We start from the raw sequence: 25,247 nt of genomic DNA, 5'->3' as shown, positions 1-25,247 counted from the left end.
CGAAAGAAAAAAGCTGGTGCGTGAAAAAGGCCGATTTCAGGCAGGTTCATTTTTTTGTTCTACCGCGAATAACACACATTTCCGTTCCATATTCGAAAAAATCGTTTCGGTGGTGGATTCTAAACACTTTTATGGATCCAAAAATGCAATTTTAAAAAAATCCGTTTTTTGAACCAAAAGATAGTAAACCTCCCCTTAAGCGACGACACACGGCAACAGGGACGTTACTGTCTCTGCAACCCTACACCAATTCTTATGCCATTTGTTTGTTGCTCATTTCTGACTGCATTGTTACTAAAATGTCACTGATCGCTTATTCCACTTTCTATAGTAACGCAATATTTCAGACAAATGCAGTTTATACGGATAAAACTGCTCCCTTTTTTTTAAAAAAAAAAAGGTCTATTTAAAAACGAATAATTTTAGCATTGCTGCTATGGCTAATTGATATTTCCGTTTTTTTATTAGTAAGAAAATTAAGAAGGTTACATCTTTTTTAACCGAGATCAAACAAATAGCGAAAAGTACTGGTTATTAAGAACTAAAATACCGGTATCGGTTTTAACTGGTTGTTTTTACTACCTCTATGTGTTATTTGGGTGACTTAGATCGGTTGTGCAAGAGTAATCACAGGATTCATTGTCAACAGTGTAAGGGAAGGGAGTTCTTGTTGTTGCACGACACCGCACCCGCTCACATGGCTGTACATCTACTGAGATTTCTACCGAAGAAACAAGTTCCATTTCTCAACCACACTTCATACTCACCCGATCTGGAACCGAGCCGGCCAGTGTGGCAGTGCGGTTCTAGGCGCTTCAGTTTGGAACCGCGTGACAGCTGCGGTCGCAGGTTCGAATTCTGCCTCGGGCATGGATGTGTGTGATGTCCTTAGGTTAGTTAGGTTTAGGTAGTTCTACGTCTAGGGGACTGATGACCTCAGATGTTAAGTCCCATAGTGCTCAGAGCCCTTTTTTTTTTTTTTTTTTGGAACCGAGCACATTTTGTTTTTATTCTGAAAAATAAAAGTTCACACGATTTGTCAACACTTTGTTGACATAACCGACATTCCAGCCAATACGACGTGCAGCTAGAATGACATCCCAAAGAAAAAATTTTGTGGCAGTCTCACTTGATAATAAGGCCGTGCTGTGTGTTGTGCTCAAGTGGGGGGAAGACAATGTAGAACACTTGAAGCATTAATACCACCACCTTCTATATTTTTTACTGATCCAATGCCTAAACTTCTTGTACTGACAGGGTATTTTGGACTTTTTCGTTGTATTATCGGAATCCTGTGGTACAATTGTGTTATTATTAGCATATTCAGTTCTGATTTGTGAATGATCAGGGTTAAGTAACTTACAATATGCAACATATATTTATGCTGTAAATATTGGTGCCTGCATGCTTCTCATTTTCTTTATGCTGGCTTCTACTGCAACTAAGAATCTGTTGATGATTCCATAGGAGCTATTAACTTCAGTCAAGAAGTTAAGTAAATTCACTACAGGAACATTTGGGGCTTAACAAACTGGGAACCGTTATTTTAGACTTGACAAGTATACAAGCAATTAACAGAAGTGTAAGGCACAATGTACATAGCAACGCGGAAACCACATGAAAAAAATGATTCAAATGGTCCTGAGGACTATGGGACTTAACCGCTGAGGTCATCAGTCCCCTAGAACTTAGAACTACTTAAACCCAACTAACCTAAGGATATCACACACATCCATGCCGGAGGCAGGATTCGAACCTGCGACCGTAGCGGTGGCGCGTTTTCAGACTGTAGCGTTTATAACCGCTCGGCCACCTAGGCCGGCCAAACCACATGAGTACAGTGTATTGAAATAAACTATTCCGTATTTTGAGAGGTGACATATGGACCAAAACCAGAAGAATATTTTCTACAAACATGGGCTCTAGAATGCATACGTAAGAGCTATGAGCACTTACTGAGTAGAAGCAGCGAAAGTGAACAACTCTTTAGGTATGCAATTTACAGCCCAAGTATGTTGGACATTTCTTCTGCACTAAGTGTATTCATATACTGACCACTTCGAACAATTACTCACTGAAACACTGCAAGCATTTTTGTAACGTATATCATCGACCGGTTAACGTGTCGAACCTACCCAGCCGTACATAGTGTCAGTTCTGTTTCACTGTACCAAAGCCTCACCAGCACCGCTGCATTACGAAATTACAGATATTAAAAGTTTTATTTTTTTGTCGCTTTTGCGCTGTATGCTTACTAAGCCGCTTCATCGTTACCAGTAGAAGCCATCAAGAAGCACGAGTCTTAATGCAATATTTGCGTGTGATGCTCAAATTTAAGGAAAAAAGCAACTTCTTGTCCATACTTTTTTTTGCGGAGGCAGATAATAATCTACACTATAAAAGTTTTCTCACTTTCTGGAAGATAATGACAAAAGAAACTGCAGAACCACAAAAAGGGTACCATTACTATCGATGCGACCAGAGGTGACAACAGGAGAAAAACGGCGAGCATCTACAGCGCTCAGCGATGCATTTCCCCGAAGCAGAGGCCCTCTAAAAGGCACGCAGCACAATTTAATTCACAAGTTTCCCGAGGCGCACAAAAAATAGCGGCTGGTAATTGAGAGCGGCCAGTGAAGTCACGTGGCGTGTGGCACGGTGCCACCCTGTACCTTGCCACTGTCATTCTGCCCCTCCCCCCTTCCAACCCCCCCCCCCCCCCAAACCCACAGCCGTGGCAAAGCCACACCAGAGATGGCTGTACCGCTCCACTGTGCGACCCGCGCATGCGCGTTGCCGGTTAAGCCAATGGCGCCCAGCAGAACAGAAGCGTTAGAAAAGTAAACAGCGGTAAGTAATTTATTGTTAGGCTACAGCGGGAAAAAAGTGAAGTATCCCTTACAATGAGGGCAGTGTTCTGTCGTCAAAATAGTAAATACAATACCCGCACCATTCTCCCCTCTATTTTGTAGCGATTGGTAGGGCGCACAGGAATGAGGTCTTCAATGCGCGTACTAAAAGATTTTGAGACAAATGTGGATAAAAGTGTCCGAATAATACAACTTCAACAACAATTGAAATAAAAAAGTGAACGCACTCACACACACACACACACACACACACACACACACACGCACACACACGTGCGTGTCCACACTCGCGCGCCTCCGTCGCGTCTGCTTAACTGTATTCGAGCATAAGTGGTCTACGAATTTTACATTCCACACCTCCTTCCATTACCAAACTGACGATTCAATTCTTTTAGTTCGATTGAACAACATTTTTCTTTTTGTCCTCATTAGTTGTTCTATCTACGCATTAATTTTGGACATCTTTTAAGCACTGCATTTCAAAAGCTTTTGTTCTCGTCTTGTCTGAATTGCTTACCGTTTACGTTTCACTGCTGTACAAGGCTACACTCCAGGCAGATACGTTCAGAAAATACTTCAGAACATTTCACTTTATATTCCATGTGAAAAAATCGCTCTTTTTCAGAAACGCCTTCTTTGCTATTGCTGGTTTGCATTTTATATCATCTCTACTTCAGCCATCATCAGCTACTTTGCTGAACAAATAGCAAAACTCATCAGCTAAATTTACCACCTCATTTCCTACTGTAATTCCTCCAGTGCCACTTTATTTGTTTCGACTACATTCAGCCGGCCGCTGTGTCCGAGCGGTTCTAGGCGCTTCAGTCCGGAACCGCGCTGCTGCTACTGTCGCAGGTTCGAATGCTGCTACGGGCATGCATGTGTGTGATGTCCTTAGGTTAGTTAGGTTTAAGTAGTTCTAAGTCTAGGGGATTGATGACCTCAGATGTTAAGTCCCATATTGCTCAGAGCCATCTGAACCGTTTTTCGTCTACCTTCCATTACCACTCTCTTACCTTTCCTGACACTCATTCTGTCCTCTTTTGAAGGCATTATCCATTTCATTCATCTACTCTTCCAAGCCCTGCACTGGCTCTGAGAGATTTACAATGTCATCGCAAACCTCAAAGTGTTCTTTTCATGTCTGTGATCTTCAATCCCCTTTATATTTTCTCTTTGTTTTCCTTTACTGCTTCCTGAGTGTACAACATAGGGAACACTACAACCCCGTGTTACTCACTTCTCAACTCCTGCTTCTGTTTCATGCCCTTCGGTTTTTGTAATCACTGTCTGGTTTCTGTACAAGTCGTAGATAACTTACCGCTTACTATAATTTACTCATGCTACCCTCAGAATTATAAGAGTGTATTGCAGCTTTCTCCAAGTCTACAAATGCTGTAAACGTAAGTTTACCTTTTTTAAGTCGATCTTGTATGATAAGTTGTAGGGTTTGTATAGTCTCGCGTGTTAAGACATCTCTCCGGAACACAAACTGATCTTCCAGAGTTAGCCATTTACAAATTTTTCCATTCCTCTTTAGTTTCTTTTTTTTTTTTTTGTTTTTGTTTGTTTTTTAACCACAGCTTATTAAGCTGATGCTGCTGTAATATTCACACCTATCAGCACCCGCCTTTTTAGTAGTGGGAATTATTGCAGTCTTCCTCAAGGTCGCCTGTTGATATAGCTTGCATACAAGGTGGAATAGTTTTGTCTTAATTTTCTCACCACAGAGTTTTGGCTCTGAGCACTATGTGACTTAACATCTAAGGTCATCAGTCCCCTAGAACTTAGAACTACTTAAACCTAACTAAACTAAGGACAGCACACAACACCCAGTCATCACGAGGCAGAGAAAATCCCTGACCCCGCCGGGAATCGAACCCGGGAGCGGGAAGCGAGAACGCTACCGCACGACCACGAGCTGCGGACCACAGAGTTTTCTCCGGCGTCAAGTTTGTTTCCTGTCTGATACCTGGTCTTCAATCATACAGGATGTAAAAAACAAGAACTACGTGTAAAAAGTGTTAGAGGCTTTAGAGAAGACAAAAATAAATAGGTTTGTGCGCTACCCAAGTGTTACAGTTGCATTGTTTCCTTGCTAGGAGTCTTTGAGGGATTTGACGCTAAACCTCCCTTTGATCAACGTTCACAGTTGTTTTGACTGCTTCGTACGCACCACACTGACGCTTGCAAAACAGTTACATCTTACTATTAGGAAAGGAAAACTTTGATTACTGCTAAAAATCTCCATGTCCCTGGATAACATCGTTATCGTTTATGTTATGCTGCGTGTAGATGAAAGCGTCTGTTGATGCTTGTAATTTCTTGCTGGCTGATTGCACTCTGACGAACTAACAACCACATTGTGACGCAGATGTCAGAATACTTGTATACAATGTTTTCTCCATTTGCTACATTGGGAGAGGTGGGCCAGTAAAGTGGTCACCACTTTGTCCCGACCTCACTCCTGTGGATTTCTTTTACTTGGAAAAATGAAGTGTTTGGTGTACGGGACACCGATACACACTCCAGAGGAGCTGGCTGCCCGTTTGGCTGAAGCTGCAGTCATTATTCGTGAAACAGCTGGTTCTTTTGACGCATTAGTCAAGCATTAGCACGAAGATGCCTGTGTATTAATGTAAATAAAGAACATTTTCAGCAACATCTCTGAAAAAATGTTCACCATGCAGCAGTTTGAGCACCGTCTCTGAACATTACTAACTTCAAAAGTTTCACAGCCCCCTAGAGGGGAAGCCGTGCACCTGAGACTTTTTGACACATAAAGAAGTGGTTTTTACATTCTCTAAACACACTAAAATTTTGTGTATTTATGAGAAAACGTCCTACAAATTTCATTTTCCTTCATTCTATTCGTTTTATTTGACTCACGACCACTTCGAGATTTCAATTTCTTCGCGGCCTGCTATAGCTGGAGAGTTTTCCGCGGCATCTGAATTGATTCTCTATAGTCCACATTCATACCCATTTATACGCTGAAGCCATTCCGCTCCTCACTTTTGTTATATATGTTACTTTACATAATTATGATGCCGAGATAGTCGGTCTGCTTACTTGATCAATTTTAGTATTATCAATATACATTTTTATTGGTAATGGTAAACTTTCTTCGTTTCTGTAGAACCGAGTCCACCAGATGCGTGACTTGTTTCGTGTAGTGCCAGTTTCCGTCTCTCTGGTTGGATCAGAATGAACATGGATCTGACAGCAACAACAATATTGCAGAAGATCAATAAATAAATTTGACCTCCCATTTTCTGTGTAGTGTAAATACCTTTCGCTGTTGTCGCAAATGAAGTAAATGAGACGTCGCTTCAGTAACGGAATTTCCTGCTAGTCGTCGTTCCCCAGAATAGGGAAGTCGGTCGCAGCGTGTGGGCACGGTGCCACCGTATCCAAGGGCTGCGCGTCTCACGCGGTCCTCTGTCTCTTTAGTTGTTTGCTCACGAAAGGCGAGTTACGCCTTCACGGAGGGTAACAGTTGAAAGGCTCGGGAAACAGTGAGCCCCTGTGGCAAGACTGCCAAAGTAGTTGCCATCACGGCGTGCGCCATTCTTTTAAGACCCGCCCATGCTTCATGTGTGCTAGAGAAAACGCCTATTATCAGTCTGAAAGTTGCTTTCAGTGTACAGTGTTGCGACAAGCTGGGTCCGAAAGCGTGATCTGTTCGCTTTTGTAGACACTGGCTTGGTCACGCTCAGAGTAGGGTGGAGTGAGAAAGACAGTCCTTGTTCTAGCCCACACTAGTGGACGGTGGAATTTTAAGGCAATTTGTCCAAGCCATTCTCTTCTACCGTTGGCCAGTCTGGGACCACACCTTCCAGTGCAATGGCCGTATTGTGAGGCGATGCTGGTAGAAGAATTCCGATTACATCCAGATAAGTTATTGTCATGATAGGCTGGCGCCGCACAGTTCAGTCGAACACGAATTTCCCCACCCCCCTTTTTTCTTGAGTCATCTGTTTTTTGACTGGTTTGATGCAGCCCTCTATGAATTCCTCTCCTTTGCTGACCTCTTCATCACAGAGCGGCATTTGTATCCTACGTTCTTAATTATGTGTTCAATGTTTTCCAACCTCTATCTCCTCTACAGTTCCTACCCTCTACAGCTCGCTCTAGTACAGCGGAACTTATTCTTTCAAGTCTTAACACATGAAATTTCGTCATGTCATTTTTGCCACTGTTTCCCATGTGATCCATCCTTCGCCGATTCTATGGAGAGCTTCAATTCCTTATTTAATCAGTCTACCTAATTTTCTGCATCCTGCTGTATCACCATATCTCAAACGCTTCAGTTCTCTTCTGTTCAGGTTTTCTTATTGTTCGTAATTCACTACCATACAATGTTGTCCACCAGACGTACATTCTCAGAATTTTCTTCCTCAAATTTATTAAGCTCTACGTTTGACGCCAGTAAACATCTCTTGGCCCGGAATGCCCACTTTGCCTGTGCTGATCTGATTTTTACGTCCTCCTTGCTTCGTCCGTCAGCGGCTATTTTGCTTGCACTGTAACAGAATTCCTTAACGTTGTCTACTTCGTGGTCACTAATTTTGATGATAAGTTTCATACTGTGCTCATTCCAGATACTTCTCGTTAATTCTGTCTTTTTCCAGTTTAATCTCAATCCATATTCCGAACTCATTAGATTGTTCATTATTTTCAAGAGATCTTGTGATTATTCTTCATTTTCACTAAGGATAGCAGTGTCATCAGTGAATGTTATCACTGATGTCATTTCACCCTGAATATTAATCCCACTCTTGAACCTTCTTTTATTTCCGTTAAGGTAACAAGGCCCAGGTAAGTGTGATAACTGTCACATAAGCAGCTTAACAGCTCATGCGTCCAAGCTGCTGACATAAGAATGAAAAAGAAAATTGGGGATCTGTTAGATCTTTAGTTAGGTTTAGGAAATGTAAAGGCACCATAGAAGCAGTTGCGACGTTGTGCTTGACAATGGAAGCATCCGTTATGTCGATGATATTTTTCTGAAAGTTTGAAGGTTCGTTGGCAGTCTCATGGTTTCCACATACCAAACTAAATGGTCGCTTCTTTACAACTTTCCCAAATGATTTAAGAAAGGCTGCCTATCTGCTCTCAAGTCTTCCAGACCTCTTTTAAATTCTGACTCCAATACTAGATCCCCTAAGTCTTCCATACTGACTCCAATTTCTATCGCGTCATCAGATAAATCCTCCTTCAGCATACTCTTTCCTGCTACCTGCTCTCTCCTCTGTGCTTAGTAATGGAATTTCCGCTGCACTCTTAATGTTACCCCTCATGGGTTTAATTTCACGGAATCTTGTTTTGACTTTTAAGCATCCTGGGTCTGTCCTCATTCCTTTTTTGATCCCTTCACATCTTTGATGCAGCCGTTTCCTCTATGCTGTCATGCACTTCCTACTTATTTTATTCCTAAGAGATTCGTCGTTGACGGCATCCGTCAGAATAGTTCGAAATTCATTCAATATGTCGTCGACAGATACACAAATTAATATTAGCATATCCCACTAAGCACTTCGTTAAATACCAGTCTATTAATTACAACTTGATTTGTCTAGTACCATATGATTATTCTGATTCTTTCACACTAACGGCGACTTTTAAGCTTAGCAACTGAGGATTCATAGTGCGCTTAAGGCAAAACAAGACTGTTATAACTATCGGTGCGTAGGAGGCCTGTCTGAAGATCTCCCCTTCTTTTAATTTGTGGTGTGTGTGCCATAGTATTTGAGAACAATGATCCTGACCATGGTTTAGTCTCTTAGTTACTTAGGTGGGAATAAAACGCTGTGGAAAACTCATGCAGCTACTTCATACCCTCCCATTTCATGACCATCCATCAATTTAAGTTGGGACTGGCCTGCGCTTAGTTTCCAGTACACGGAGCTCTCGGAGCCACACGAACAGTTTTGATGTGGAAAATAGTGCAGATAGGAATTGACTACATCGCAGGAAATGTCAGAACGCTACAATATTCCACTTAGATCCATGTGTGCGCTGAAGTATCCGCCTACATTAAGTTGATACCTTGTTCTCATCACGATAAAATACTCTGAATGATACTTATTTAGGATGTGACACTGAGTAAGTAAAAACCATTGTTTGAGCTCTTCATGAGTGTTCCGTGTCTAAGCTACGACTGCACTCTTCTTTGACGTTACGAGATGTCTACCTTACGCAACAAGGTAGTTACGAGCAAATAATCCAGAATGGCGTAAATCAGCCCACTGGTTAATTTTTGTACCATCGGTGCAGCGGTAATGTGCTGGACTTCTGACGAGTCTGTTGCAGTAGATGTTGGTTCGGGTCTAACTAGAAACGTTGAGATTTTTCTTTTTTTTCTCGTTTTCTTCATTCGATCTGCAGACGGCAAGTTCGGAATTAACTTACAAAATCTTAAGAGAAGCTTTGCATAATAAGCGATTTCACAACCTCGTAGTATCACTTCGCAAGGAAGGCTCTGAACAGATTTAAAGAGATCAATAATGATAGTAACTCGTGTTTTTGTCGTCGTTTAGGAAATCATCATCTCGGACAAAAGCTATGGAAGCAATGAACACACTGAGTAGCATTTCTCTGTGGTAAATGCGGAGGTAAAAACCTAATGAATATTGGAACTGCAAGCTTTTTCGTAACTTCAACAACATGTTTCTCATCTTTATTCAGTTACAATAATATTTGTCGTAAGACACTTACGATAAGTGTTTAATTCAATTGCGTTTATGGTACAGTTTAGCCGCAGTGGAAGAATGTATGCTTCAAGGATCCTAACACCATATGCTGCCGGAACTACTGTCATATGAAAACTACGCCGTCTTTGTGTCGACATTTTATGATTCTTGCGTTAACAGCTGTTAAGTATGTACCCACGACAAACTACAGCATCCCCAACCACATCTGTTCCGATAATATCTAGTAGAAATGGAATTACGTCAGTTTTAATCAGTTAGTGTTCTTCGCGACCCCACTGATGGAATTCAAAGTCAGTCGGCCAGTCTGCGTTTCCATCGAAGACGCACGTCGCCGATTTCACTCGGATATCGGAGTCGTTTACCATGAAAACTCACGTAAGAACTATGAATAGTATTATACTATCCAAAAAGAAAACTACAGCATAGGCTGTAAATCGCAAGCAGTCGCAGCGACACTCAGGGGACACTGGATGGGTCCACCAGATAACAACATTTCCTCTACCAATTTTCGCACCCTGCAGTGTGACCAGTTTGTATGTTTTGCCAGACACAGTGCTCCGTGGGTGGTCGTCTTTACCCACTGCCGCCTAAAGAACAGATTCAGTATTAGCAGCTGTAAAGATTGCGCAAAAGTCTAGCGTTTCTATCAAAGAATGTACTCTTTTTAGTGCTTTCGAAGTGGCATATTATAGGATTGGGATTTAGATTCACATAGTGATTTAGGCCATGTTTCCACAACTATCGTATGTATTTATGCAATGGTGTGACAATTTCACACCATTCGGACACTTCAGGGCACTTTGACGGTCGGCACTTTGGGTCAAGGGTCGGTAGCCATCGAGCATGGACAGGTGAGACGATGACGTTGTAAGTGTCAAAGGCGGAGGTCCGAGAGTTAGCGAGAGTTCCAGTCTTACGCCCGAAGCTGTCAGTGAAACAGCGGTATCTGTAAAAACATTTTAGTTACGTCATTGCTACAATGAATATCGTCTTCTCCAGAGCTCAGAAAACAGATCGAGTTGCTCGCTCAGCCTTCCGGCTTGCGGAGCTTGTGGCAGGTGAGACAGCGAGACGGGGAGCGTACGGTAGCGATGACCAGCGAGATGGGCCGAGGATGCGACTCTGTAAACACGATGGCCCTCAGAGCTCTCGCGGAGGGTCGTGCGCTTAGACCTATACCCGCAGCACCTTCCGGATGGCGGCTGTCGTGAAGGCAGAAGCCCAGGGCCCCTTTAGTACACATTAGATTTGTAAAAGTACCGTAGGTTACCGTAGGCTATCATAAGTAAGCAAATATTAGGGTAGTTTTCCTAGTGGCTTTGGTCAGTTAAAGACGTACCCGTGCTACCTGTAAATTAGGTGTGTTGCATACCTATCAGGCGTTACCTGATAACGACCTCTTTCCTTACGAATGTGGCAAGTGTGTAACAAGACTCCTCTAAAAACCCGAAACGGTGAATGGTCCAGAAACTGAATTAGGATATATAAATGGGCGCTTAACCTACAGAACAGTTTTGCCCATATAGTTATCCTCCTGTTTCCAACTAAAAAAAAAAAAACGGAAATAAAAAAATTATTTATAGCAAAATTTTAACTCTCAACGTTCAATTCCGGTTTTATTCGATATTTGTTGATTTGTTATGTGAAACGTTGGTATGTCTAGTAAAAATAAAGAAAACAATATAGATGTATCATACAGGGCTAGAAAAAGTGATTTTTATCAACAAAAACGTAAAATAAAAAAATCCGCGAAAGAAAAAGGTATCGAACATTGCGTCAATACTTGGTCGAACTTATATAAAACGTATTTGTCATTCATAAACAACATTCGCGTTTACTAACAACGACAGGAATCTCTTGACTTTGACAATGATGAAGAACGTTCTGTTGAGTACAAGGTAAGTGCACGTAAAATGTACTTGTAACATAAAAGCACAGAAGTTACGCGATCAACTAATTTTTATCACATATAAAATGCAGTTTATATTCTGTAAGCGTATAAAGTACGCAATGGACTAAGACTGAATTATGTGTGGTTCTAATTATGTGCAAAACGACCAATCAAACAGACGAACGAAACAAAGAGAAGTCGTCGTCTCGCTGATACTTTCTTACACACATTCCCTACCAATGGTAGGGAAACTATCAATCTGTTGTTTTGGTAGAGCGCAACTCTAGTACACACAGTGTAACGCCAGGAGGGAGGTGCACTGTGTACTAGAGGCACTCGGCCACCCACCAAACAAGTGGAAGATGGCATTTTGCATTCGATCTATTTGGCCTTTCACCAGGAAAGGTCCAGTTAGTAACAAACGCATGTTGTGTTAGAAACCATTTAAACAAGTATTTTGTCTCTGTTACTGATAGCATGCGGTGGTCTGAGCACTATGGGACTTAACATCTATGGTCATCAGTCCTCTAGAACTTAGAACTACTTAAACCTAACTAACCTAAGGACACCACACAACACCCAGTCATAAGGAGGCAGAGAAAAGCCCTGACCCCGCCGGGAATCGAACCTGGGAACCCGGACGTGGGAAGCGAGAACGCTACCGCACGACCACGAGCTGCGGACAATGCGGTGGTCAGGTTCAGTAAATAATGCAATCGAATATCTGGGACCAGTGCAGACAAGCAATCTCAGTAAAATGGAATTGACACTTACTTCACCCAATGAAATAGAATCCACCATAAAGTCCTTGAAATCAAAGCATTCTAGTGGTTATGATAACATACCAACAAAATTAATAAAAGAATGTTCATGTGAGCTTGGTCATATCCAAGTTATTCGTGTAATCAATCACTTATCACAGGAACATTCCCAGACTGGCTTAAATATGCTGACGTTATACCTCTCACAACAAAGTGGACAAATGAATGCCGTCAAATTACCGATCGATATCACTTTCGCCATATTTTTCAAAAATCTTTGAAAGGGTTATGTTCAAGTGTATACTTAAGCACCTTAGTGAAAATAACATACTGTCAAAGTCACAGTTTGGGTTTCTTAAGGGTTCTGATATTGAGAAGGCTATTTACACTTATAGTTATAATGTCTTTAATTCATTAGACAACAAATTAGAGGCAACTGGCATGTTCTGTGACCTTTCAAAGGCTTTTGACTGTGTGAATCACAGCATCCTTTTAGGTAAATTAAAATATTATGGCATCACTAGTAGTGCTGCAAAGTGGTTTCAGTCATATGTTACTAATAGAAAACAAAGGATGTCATTACGTAACACTTCAACATTAGGCAATCAGACATCATCTGACTGGGAGGAAAATACATGTGGTGTTCCCCAAGGTTTCATACTAGGTCCACTACTTTTTCTTGTGCATATTAATGACCTGTGATCTGTTACATTACAAGATGCTAAGTTTGTCTTATTTGCAGATGATACAAACATTGCAATAAATAGTAAATCAAATATAAATTTAGAAAGGGCAGCTACTCAAATTTTTATTGACATTAATAAGTGATTCATACCCAATTCACTATTATTAAACTTTGAACAGACCCACTATATGCAGTTCAGAATTTCCAAGAGATTTCCTTTTAGTGTGAGTATAAAATATGATGACAAGGAAATAGGAGAAGTTGAGAGTGCAAAATTCTTGGGATTACAACTAGATAATAAGTTCAGTTGGGAGCGACATACTAACGAACTGCTAAAGCGCCTAAACAAGTCTGTGTCTAAAATGCGAATGATGTCAGACATAGGAAATATAAATATAAAAAACTGGCGTATTCTGCTTATTTTCACTCCATTATGTCATATGGTATCATATTTTGGGGTAACTCACAAATCGAGAAAAAACTTTTAGAGTACAACAGCGTATAATAAGAGTAATGTGTAGTGTAAATCCTAGATTATCATGTCTAAACCTATTCAAAGAATTGGGCTTACTAACCACAGCTTCTCAGTATATTTACTCCTTAATAAAGTTTGTAGTAAATATTACGTATCTTTTTCCAACTAACTGTTTAGTACATAGTATTAATATTAGGAATAAGAAAAATATACATAAAGATTTAAAATCATTTACTCTTGCCCATAAATGACTCCAGTATTCAGCAAACACATATTTTCAATATGTTACCAGCAACCATTAAGAGTTTAGTTTCAGACAAGGCACAATTTAAACATTATTTAAACGAATTTTTGGTGGCCCACTCCTTCTATTCCATCCATGAATTTCTCAACAAGTGCAGAAGACCATTTAAATCCAAATTTATTACACTTTAATTTTTGACAGTATTTGGTTGTAACAGCCAAGTAACTACCTACTGTTGGAATGATAGATGTATGGAAAGCAGATGTAAGTCTTAAGTCTGTAAATAGTGGAATCTGGTACATAATTTGACTGTTCTTAACTGGGGATCATTGAAATGAATAATTTACTTTAATTTTTGACAATACTTCGTTGTAATAGCCAAGTAACTAGCTACTGTGTGAGTGATGGATTTAATGAAAGCAGATGTAAGTATTGATGGCTGGCTCTGAGCACTATGGGACTCAACTGCTGAGGTCATTAGTCCCCTAGAACTTAGAACTAGTTAAACCTAACTAACCTAAGGACATCACAAACATCCATGCCCGAGGCAGGATTCGAACCTGCGACCGTAGCGGTCTGCGGTTCCAGACTGCAGCGCCTTTAACCGCACGGCCACTTCGGCCGGCTGTAAGTATTGAACCTGTAAATATTAGAAGTTTAATTTTAATTCGTGTGCATAATTTTACTGTTTATTGACTAAGGATCATTAAAATTAATGAAACTCAAGTTTTTCTAATTACATTTTTGTAATGCGTTTATCTGACATGTTCCACACCCAGGAGGATCCCCTCTTTTGTGGGTCTATGGAATGAATAATTAATCTAATCTAATCTAATCTAAGTCCGCATCCTATCAGTCATGGCTGTGAACCATCGGTAGCGGCAGCACGGAGAAATGAATTCCACCCACAGTCGGCTGCCGGCCGGGGTGGCCGAGCGGCTCTAGGCGCTACAGTCCGGAACCGCGCGACCGCTACGATCGCAGGTTCGAATCCTGCATCGGGCATGGATGTGTGTGATGTCCTTAGGTTAGTTAGGTTTAAGTAGTTCTAAGTTCTAGGGGACTGATGACCTCCGAAGTTAAGGCCCATTGTGCTCAGAGCCATTCGAACCATTTTGAACCACAGTCGGCTAGGTGCTTTCTCGCAGCTGACGTCATCAAACAGGCAGTGAGCAGCACATCACGATTCACCAGCAGAATTAAGCTGTAACTAGCAAGGCTGTCATTCCATCTGGGTCCCAGCCACTCAGGACGAGAAGTTCAAAACAGGGGCCATTGTAGCAGGCTAGGCGACCATTTGTCCGTGTTTAACCACAGGTGTCAGTGATCTTTCTGAACTGTGGTAAGTACGTTTTTCCATGCCTTTGCATTTATCTTCAGTACTAGGATGCCCTGGGGCGGCGGAGCTCGGATTCTGCATGCTATTATTGCGTACTGTAGAATTCGCAGAACGATGTTTTGTGTGCCGTTGTACTGTGTAGCAGTGAATTCTGACTGTTTCTCTGCTTTTGCAGTCCTGCCACTCTCAGGGTTTTCTAAATTACGACAGTGACACACGGTCTAAGTCGGAATAGGTTATTTTACCGTCTGTGTCGAGTAGTAACCTCGAAAATTTATTAATGCACCCAGGAACAGAGCTCCTGTGCAACAGTACAGTAGTGCTAACATGCTGTAATGGTTATTCTGTTATACCTGTAATTGGTTACTAGTTTAGAAGTACAACATAAACTGACAAGATAAACAGTAATGCTTGAAGTATCCGTAATTATACAGCAGTAACTGCGGCATGAGTGGCCTCAAACGGACGACTTTGTGTGTACACCACAGACCGTTCGCCTCTTTTTTGCCTTTATATACTGTGCCTTCTGGTTGGTATTAAAAGCAAACGACGTCTCGTATGTGCTTTCGTCGGTATTGACTTTGTGTCCGCACGTAAATGAAGAGAACAGAAGTGAATATGTTACCTTCCTTTTGACGTAAAACAACTAGACGATCACTCCTAGATATCTTTATTGTGAAGACAAAAAATTAATTAAATATTGGTTCTAGTCTTCATGAGCAAAGGCCGTCAGATAACTTATAATCGAGTGCATAACTCAAATGGTTGAGGTAGAACGACAATGATGTGTATACAATGACAGGAAAAAAATTGCAAAACCAAGAAGGAGTTGCGCGGCATAAACGATAGTTGGTAGGCGTGTTTTTACATCTCAAAGATAATGTCTGTTCAGATTTTACTTCAGTCGCATGAGTGGCGTTAGTAGTGTCACCCTGAGGATGCAAATCAGGTTTCATTTAAATTCACGTAACTGCCGTGAGCGTGAGCTACCTTTGAGATTCGACGAGGTGAGTTGATGTCAGTCGAGAACGCTTTTAAGGTGTCAAGGATGCCATTATCAACACCTCACTGAGTTTGAACGATGTCGTGTAATACGACTACGAGAAGCTGGACATTCCTCCTGCGATACTGCAAAAAGACGGGGCAGGAATTAGGCACTGTACATGATTCCTGGCAGCGGTGGTCACGGGAATGAGCTCAGGACGGCCACGAGGCACTACCGAGGGGGAAGACCATACTGTTCGGCGTATGACTCCGGCGAACCGTAGTTTCCTTGCAGTAGCAGTCTGAGCAGCAGTTGGCACCACAGTGATACAACAAACTGTTACAAATGAGTTACTTAAAAAACAGGTCCTATAGCGTTCATTCGTCTTTCTCAAACTACCGCTATTTGCGACTTCAGTGATATCAGATGGTTCAGGTGGCTCCGAGCACTGCGGGACTTAACATCTCAGGTCATCAGTCCCCTAGAACTTAGAACTACTTAAGCCTAACTAACCTAATGACATCACACACATCCATGCCCGAGGCAAGATTCGAACCTGCGACCTTGGCGGTCACGCGGTTCCAGACTGAAGCGCCTAGAACCGCTCGTCCACAGCGGCCGGCTCAGTGGTATCAAGCGAGAAATCCGTGGAGAGCAGGCTGGAGGCCTGTAGTGTTATCTGGTGCAAACTGGTTCTGCCCTGGTGCCAGTGATGGCCGTGTGTTGATTAGAAAGCCAGTTGATGGCCTGCAGCCCAGCTGTTTGCTTGCTGGACGTACTGCCACTTCTCTATACTGGTCAACAGCTCATTATTTGTGCAAAAAAGGTGTTCTCACAACCAGCGTTTCATGTGAGCAAGGAGAGGGAGACACATACAGTCGGCATTGTGGGTAGTCAAACACTTCGCATCGAAAACGCTGCAAGAGCGTCTTTGCTGCAGGTGCAGTGTGTGGGCGAACATTGTCAGGAATGGCAGTGCCTGAGGACAATATTCCTCTTCACTTGCTCTGAATTGCCCTTCGTAGACAATTTTCTCGAGTCCCCTCGCAGAAGAAGGTATTCGGTTGACACTCGCTTCCTCCCCTGACAACCTGCATGGCGATTATCTGTACATTCTTCTTTAAAATTCCTGTACTATGGCCTCACTTTGCTGTCACTGATGACAAATACGTTATATGTGATGCCTGGATTTATGATATGGGGTGCGAATTCGAATGATAATAGAAGCACTTTAATGGTTACCCCACAAAACCTGATGCCAGTCTGTACGTCAGTCTGGTGATTCTACCTCTTGTGCTTCCATTCATGAACAGCATTCCAGGGCGTGTTTTCCAACAGGATAAGACTCGCACACGTACCAATGTTGTAGCCTAACATGCTCTACGAAATTTCTACATGTCCCGCGGCCCGCTCAATCACCATATCTGTCTCCAATAGAGCACATATGGGACATCATTGGTTGAGCATTAACGCATTAGTATATCAACCAAATTCCACTGCCATACTATGGTTACAGCCCACACTGGACCTATCCGGGAAACTGCTCTGTAATTATAAGCGCCTGGTACCTTCTTATGTACCAGGCATAGTTCGATTCCCACTTAAGGCATCCGTCTCTAAAACAGATACTGATAGACTTCTTTCAGCGTTAGTAATGGCAGCTGAAGAATTTCGGATTGCACAATGGTTCAGCATCCACAGTAAACAAGATGTTTCCCGCTGACGACTACGAATAAATCGGTTTAGAGCGGGCCATGACAGAGGCGGCAGTTACCAGAAACAGAGTACCTGTTACTAGTAAACTTTCTTAGACTAGAAACTTTATTTCCTGAAACAATCGTCATATAATGTCATAGGACACTTACCTCTTGTTTTATTTCGACTCGCGAAGTCGGAAGTTTTGCTACTAGATTTGGATTCGAATTCTATATTCCCTTTCACAGGGTTTGGCCCTCAAGGGACGATAGAGTTGAGTACCTTCGCAGGTTTCCCTAGGATTGCAAACATCTCTTGAATTCCACTAAAGGCACATTAGATATTCAGTGACACTTTGTGCTAGGTAACAAGGGTGGTAGGTGACCTCCGAACTGCACTTACCATCAAGAGTACAGTGAAATTACTAATGAGCTTTTCGATGTTATTGAAGCAATTTTTTTTAATGATTAGTTCATCCATCAGTCTGAACAAACCACTCGCCACGCGTTCAGCTGTTAGTTAGTAGATGTTAGAGAGTAAGATTTCTTAGAATTGTCGTAGAATTTTTGGAATCAGTTCTTTCAAAATCTGTTATTCATAAAAGATTTTCTTGATGACTACTGATTACTGAATGATTTATATGATGGGAGTTACAGTTCTTAGTTATCTCGGAAATTAGTGTGACAATACTTTTCAAATGACATTCACTGTAATGAATCTGAGTTTACAGCCATTGGGGACTGTCTTATTTCTAATAATATGTTTCCTAAGTTTGCAATATCGTGGTATTAATTTACATCTGGATTTATTGCCATAAATAACAACGTTCTCTCACGGTCTCTTGCGGTAAACATTTTGAATATTCAAAAGAGTGTACCACAAAGAGATTGTAATATCTGCAAGAAAAGTACGTTATGTGGGCTGCATACAAATCATGCGTAAAGTGATTCATGTCGCTCAGACACATTTGAGAGATGATAGTACCTAGACACAAACCAAAGATTAATTATGGAATTTTTTTATGGGGGGGGGGGCAGGATTATCATTAGAACTTTATGACTAGTCTTGTAGGGTGGTGGACTAGAACGTCATGCATGTATCCACACAGATACTTGTAACTGAAAAAAATTCTTGTTTACGATGATCACTGGTAACAATAGAATCTGGTAGCAGTAACAGAAATTTTCGTAGCAGCCGACAGTGGTTCAGTATGATTTTCGACAAATATCCACAACAGATGAGGTACCAGTAACTGAAAAATAATTCATATCGGAAACGGTGGAGGACCAACGATGGAGCCTTGTGATAAACTGTCTCTGCCTTCTTTGAAATCAGAAAGTTCTTTCAATGTGACGGAAATGGTAGTAATTTTCATTGCTTTTGTCCTTCTTAACAGTCATCAGGCGCATTTTTGCTGGTGTTTCGGAAAATATTGGTACTTTCCTCTTTGGAATGTGTGTCTGGGGTGAGCTCAAGCAAATACTGTTCATCACGTCTTTAAAGCGACGTCCAGTGTCGACTGTAAGTGTAACTTTTGTATCCATTACAAACAAAATGATTTTTAAAGCGGAATTCTAATTGCACATTCGGTAGAGCGGTCCCAAATTAGTCTGAGGCAATATTCATTTTATCGATATGTATTAGGGTAATTTATTTCCATGTCCTCCCGGTTGCGCAATGGAAAACACAGTGAAAATAATAAATGTTTTATTTACATCATTTAGCCACACCTTCCAGCTACTTCTCTAGATAGTCGCTGCTTCGACTCAGACATTTTACGTAGCGTGGTATGAACTCTCCAATACCATTTTCATAGAAGGCAGAGGCCTGTACTTTTCCGCCACTTCTCTATATATTGGTCAGCAGCTCGTTATTTGTGCCAAAATGCTGTCCCCACAGCCAGAGTTTCACGTGAGCAAAGAAAGGGAGACACATACAGTCTGCGCTGTGAGTAGTCAAACTGTTCACATCGAAAACGCTGCAAGAGCGTCTTTGTTGTAGGTGCAGTGTGTGGGCGAACATTGTCAGGAATGACAGTGCCTGGGGACGACATTCCTCTTCACTTGCTCTGAATTGCCCTTTGTAGACAGTTTTCCCGAATCCACTCTCAGAAGAAGGTATTCGGTTGACACTCGCTTCCTCTCCTGACAACCTGCATGGCTATTGTCTGTACATTCTTCTTTTAAATTCCTGTACTATGGCCTCACTTTGCTGTCACTCATGACAGTTACGTTCTGTGAGGTGCATGGAAATTAAGCGAAACCCCTTAGCAAAAAGTAATCGAATGACAGCACGCACTTCACACTTGGCGGGAGACACTATTGTTCAAGGCACCTTATGTGCTTACTGTGGACTCTGAACTGAGAAACGCGATATAACACGATGGATGGGCGTGTTAGAGGCTCTGCGCAACACATCTACTCAAAACTTCACAAGATTTTCACTGTGGTCTTAATTCGCAACCGATAAGGCCTTGAAACAAAAATAGCTCTCTTACTTATTGACGAAACAAATATTGCACTACTTAAGACTGCGGTACTCAATTAGTGGCTGAGTGCGTTCGGAAAGGCCTCGAAAGGCCCAACGGCACCGACAAACAGCCGTGTCATCGTCAGCCGATAGGCGTCACTGGATGATACGGGGGAGCATATGAGCAATACACCGCTCTCCCGACCGTTGTCAGTTTTCGTGACCGCAGCCGCTACTTCTCAGTCGAGTAGTTCAACGGTATTCATACGCGTTGAATTCAGCCCGGTTGCCAACAGCGCTCGGCAGAACCTGAACCCATTCAAGTGCTTGCTGCACAAAGTGGCCGCGCGGTTTGAGGCACCATGTCACGGGTTCCGCGGCCCCTCCCGCCGGAGGTTCGAGTCCTCCCTCGGGGATGGATGTGTGTGTTTTTCTTAGCATAAGTTAGCTTGAGTTAGTTTAAGTAGTGTGTAGGCTAAGGAATGATGGCATCAGCAGTTTGGTCCCTTAGGAATTCACACACATTTGAACAATTTTTCAAGTGCTAACCAAGCCCGACAGTGCTTAACTTCGGTAATCTGGCGGGAACCGGTGTTACCACTGCAGCGAATCAGTTAGCTTGCTCTACCGATTCTGCATGGAGAACTCTCCTTTAAAAACCATTTTGTTTGTAACGGTAAAGAAATCGACGTTGTCGATCGCCACCGTGCATCACATGAAAGAGATGCGGAGAAGTATTTGTTTGGGCTGACTCTAGGTGAACACTGCACAAACGATATTGCAGATGCTTGATAGGTTCCCAGGAATGCTTGATAGGTTTCTGGGAACTACGCCGGATAATACTGTAGAATCCGCACAATATTTCAGCGAGACAGCTGCCCGCCATCTTCAGGTGCTACTGTCGCGCCGCTGAGAAGCTCGCCAATTTATATGTTGGCTTTCTAGAACAGCGCAGCCGCCAGCGGGGGCATAACGTCATCGAAGACCAATCGTGGACGGCGTTAGAGAGCCTGTACAGGGAGAGAGTGGCCAACCGGACTATTCGGCGGCCATTTTTCTGCCAAACTGCGGGCTGGACTTTTGAATGGCCAGTAGTGGAGTACTGGAGTACACACTCACCGAATCAAAAGCACAAGGCAACATGGCGAAATCATTCGTTAAATGCCTTTCTTTACAGCTATAATATACTCATAGTAGCCTACTACGAACAGCACAGGAAAATTTGATACAGTGGCTGTAAAAATTAATCGTTACTTGCATTTATCTCCTTTAAAGTTCGTTTACTAGACATACTGCAATGAAAGTAACGTAAAAACAAAAAATATAGTATATAGCATTTGTTTTGTATCGGAAGTGAATAACGCTAAAGAGTTAACGTAACTGTATTACGTCAGATGAATGAAAGTCTTAAGCAGTTGTTTACTTGCAAAAAGTGTGAGACGTATTAGTACTTCTTGTCACGTCTTACAAAAATCAGTTAATGTTAAATTTAGGCTACTGTAATAACGACCAAATATAACAAGAAAACTACCGTATCCCTTCTATCCCACAGTAAGTAGGCCTATTAAAAACTGTCTTCAAGAGTACATACAATTATTTACTACGAATAATGTTTCAGCAACCACGACCACGTGCTTACAACTTGCCTGCGTCAACAGTCAGGCAATAATACTGAAACCAAAATAACGCCTAACATGCGAAATCCACCTTCGCCTCTATTGGAACAACCAAATGCTGCACAACCTGGGATCGTTTACGAACGTCTGCAGAACGAATTACAATGTCAAAAACAATACTGTACAATTATTAATGTGTTTACTTCAAACATGTAGGTCTACCGACTTCATCACAAAACGCTTCATTATTTCAACTCGTATTTAAGATCGCAAACGCTAATTACGTGCTAAAAACGATATACAACTAAATCGAACATGCTTGCACAACACATAACAAGACTGTCAATAATTCAAATACCTTTTAATCGTTTCCAAAAGTCCTCTGAACTTCAACTCAAAAGCACGGCGAACATAGGAAGCGCGAGAGACGTTTGGCAGAAAAATGGCGCCAAAGCGGATCAACCAAGCACGGGAAACTTCACTTATGGCCACTCGCTCTGTATATAGGCTCTCTAGACGACGTCGAATACCAGAGCCCTCTGCTGGAGAACCGCGTCGCGGTCTGCAGAAGCGTGCCTAAGCGCGGGAAAATGCGGCCGGGGGCAACGAACCCCGATCGCGCGCGCGAGGTGTTGGCGCGCGATTTAAGCATCTGCGCTTAAGGTTTCCCATCTGCGTTGACCCGGTGCAGTTGCTACTCTGCGGCTGACGATTCCTTAGTGCCGCCAAGGCTGGCTCCCAGGCTTTGCTCAGGTGAAACCCCGTGTCTCTGTTTATTAGGTCACTGCTTATACGTATTTCTACCGCCTCTTTGATGATGGAGTCCCAGTATGTGATCTTGGTTTCTTCATGGTTCATGCCGTGTCCCGCGTCAAGGCAGTGTTCAGCAACCGGAGAATTCTCTGGCTGACCCAACCTCGTGTGACGTTTATGTTAGTCGCATCTGTCTTTAACCGTACGACACGTCTGGCCAATATAAGACTTCCCACAGTGGCACGGGATTTTATATATTCCTGGTCTCCTCAGGCCGAGGTTGTCTTTAACAGAGCCCATCATTGATTGCACTCGTGCTGGGGCCGGAAAACAACATTTCAAAAATGGCTCTGAGCACTATGCGACTTTTCTGAGGTCAACAGTCGCCTAGAACTTATAACTACTTAAACCTAACTAAGCTCGAGGCAGGTTTCGAACCTGCGACCGTAGCGGTCGCTCGGTTCCAGACTGTAGCGCCCAGAATCGCACGGCCACTCCGGCCGGCAAATAACATTTAATCCGGTATTTCTAGAAAATTCTGCCCATCTTAAAAGACACGCCACCGACATACGGTAGAAACACCAACCCAGTAGTGCTCTCTGCTTCTTCAGGCCGTCCTTGAGGTTTGGAGCGTGCTGGTCGAAATGCAATCCGGATCTACTTGTCGGAGTACCAGTTCTGGGCAAACACAGAGCGGAGATGGCCAAGCTTTGCCAATAAGCTGTCCTGATCTGAGATGGCTCTAGCCCTATGCGCTAGCGTCCGTAATGCACCGCTGCGCTGTGAGGGACGATGACGGCTGGTAGCTTGTAAATACAAGTCTGTGTGCATAGGCTTCCGGAACACACTGTGACCCAAGGAGCCGTCTCTAAGAACCAAAACATCTAGAAACGGGAGCTCACAATCTTTCTCTACCTCCATGGTGAAACAGATTGCAGATATCTGCCGAAATATAAGAGGAAATGCGCCTGACGACTGTTAGGGCGCTCCTCATATGGCTGAAACACGAAATGTACTTAAGCTTTTGCATGAGGTTATAGCAGTTCACACAATAAAATGCGACAGAGAAAATACGTTGTATTCCCACTGACAATGACGTGTTATTGTATGAAGCGTGGCTAACTAGCGCCTCATTGTAGATGGCTGCGACTCGGACACGAGCGGCTGCAGGGAGGACTCGGGCTCGCCGTCTCCGTCGCCGCCGCTGCTGTTCGGGTCGCCGCCGGCGACGCCTGCGGGCCTGCTACCCCCGCACCAGTCTTCCGCAGCTGCGGCGGCTGCAGCTGCGGCGGCAGCGGCCCTGTCGCCCTCCTCCGGACTGGTGAGGTCGCCCTTCCTGGCGGCGCACCCCACGCACCACCACGGCCACCAGCACCAGCCGCAGCAGCAGCACCAGCAGCAGCAGCGCAAGAAGAGGTCCAGGGCGGCCTTCTCGCATGCGCAGGTCAGTCCAGAACAGTCGAAAGCCATGTAAAGACTCGATTACTGCGAAGCGAATGGAAGGGAACGGCAGTGGTACTGTCTGTGGCACAAACCTGGGCTACTGGCCTGACTGTAGGTAGAATGCTTGCAGTCCTTCTTCTCCACCACACTAGGAGGAGGAAGAGAAGGAGGAGGCTGGTGGGGCTATATCGCAAGTAGTCTTTTTCGCCCAGAAATGATCCCCGGTATTCATCTGATATCAGGCTGAGTGGACCAAGGGCCATCTTGGAGGGACTAGAACGAGAAATTATCCCCACCCCTATCGAAAACTGAATCTGGGATCTCCAGAATCGGAGTCTTGCGCTCTATTTGCTATACCACCATGGCTACCAAAGAGAATGAGCATTCACGATTTTCCTGTGTTCACTACCACTGAAACCTTCCCGTCTCCTCTATATATCTCTTTTGTTACGCAACCTTCCCTTTTTCAATAACCTATGAAACCTTCCCTTAGGATTTCTACCTCTTGCTTAATAATAACAAATGAAATCTTCCCTTTGAAGTTAATTCTCTTTCTCAATCTTCGCATACAAATTTAAATGCTGCTTATTAAAAGTTATTTTCTGATTATTTCGACGAAACACAGAATGTGTCGTCGTCGTGGCCCTCAGTCGCTACCTGCAATAACCCAAAACTGTTCCTTACCATTTTTTACTGTTACTGGATCGCCATCTGACTGCTACATCGAACTGCGACATGAATATACTTACTCTGTTTTACTATACTCTATTAGCTGCTGGTGGGCTGTCATAATAAGTGGCTGTATTTATTACCAAAGCTGACGTTATTCTTTAATAGCAAAGCTGGCGTTATTCTTTAATTAATTTGACTTAAGTTACGTAATTCAAAGTTAAACTTTTTCTTGACAAAAATAAAATTTTGCGAAGTTTTACGTTGATGGTTTTTGAGATGGATTATAATCAGTAATGCAATATTGCTGGCAAAAATTAATTATATTCTGAATGAAATGATTTTACATACTTTCAAATGGGACTTGCTTTTTACAATAATCTTACAACTAGCAATGCGCAAACATACCTTCAGTAGTCTTGAGTTTCTCAAAAAATTAATTCAATAACATTAGTTCCTCTTCTGATAATAGTTATCTGATGTCTCTATACATCCGTTTATAACCTCTTGTAAATCATAGCTAGTGGCTGGCAGGTACACCGCTCCTCTCAATCTCTCGCTTCAGACCTGCTACCGACTCGCTTCACATCTCGCTTATTACTGACTTCCTACGAACGCTAAAGTGCGGTCTCTCCT

The 25,247-nt window shown here is 42.7% G+C and overlaps 1 protein-coding gene across 1 annotated transcript in view; it reads left to right on the top strand.

Moving 5' to 3' along the window:
• Positions 1–25,247, top strand: part of LOC124606022 (homeobox protein zampogna-like) — a 64,758-nt gene that overhangs the window by 17,080 nt on the left and 22,431 nt on the right. The window contains exon 2 of the mRNA XM_047137985.1: positions 23,639–23,943. Within this exon, the coding sequence (XP_046993941.1) occupies positions 23,639–23,943 (305 nt within the window). The remainder of the gene's footprint in view (positions 1–23,638; positions 23,944–25,247) is intronic.

This window comes from Schistocerca americana, chromosome 3, assembly GCF_021461395.2.
Source record: "Schistocerca americana isolate TAMUIC-IGC-003095 chromosome 3, iqSchAmer2.1, whole genome shotgun sequence".
Taxonomy (NCBI): Eukaryota; Metazoa; Arthropoda; class Insecta; order Orthoptera; family Acrididae; genus Schistocerca; species Schistocerca americana.
Note: the sequence above shows the minus strand (reverse complement) of the source record. Positions and strands in the feature narration are given on the sequence as shown.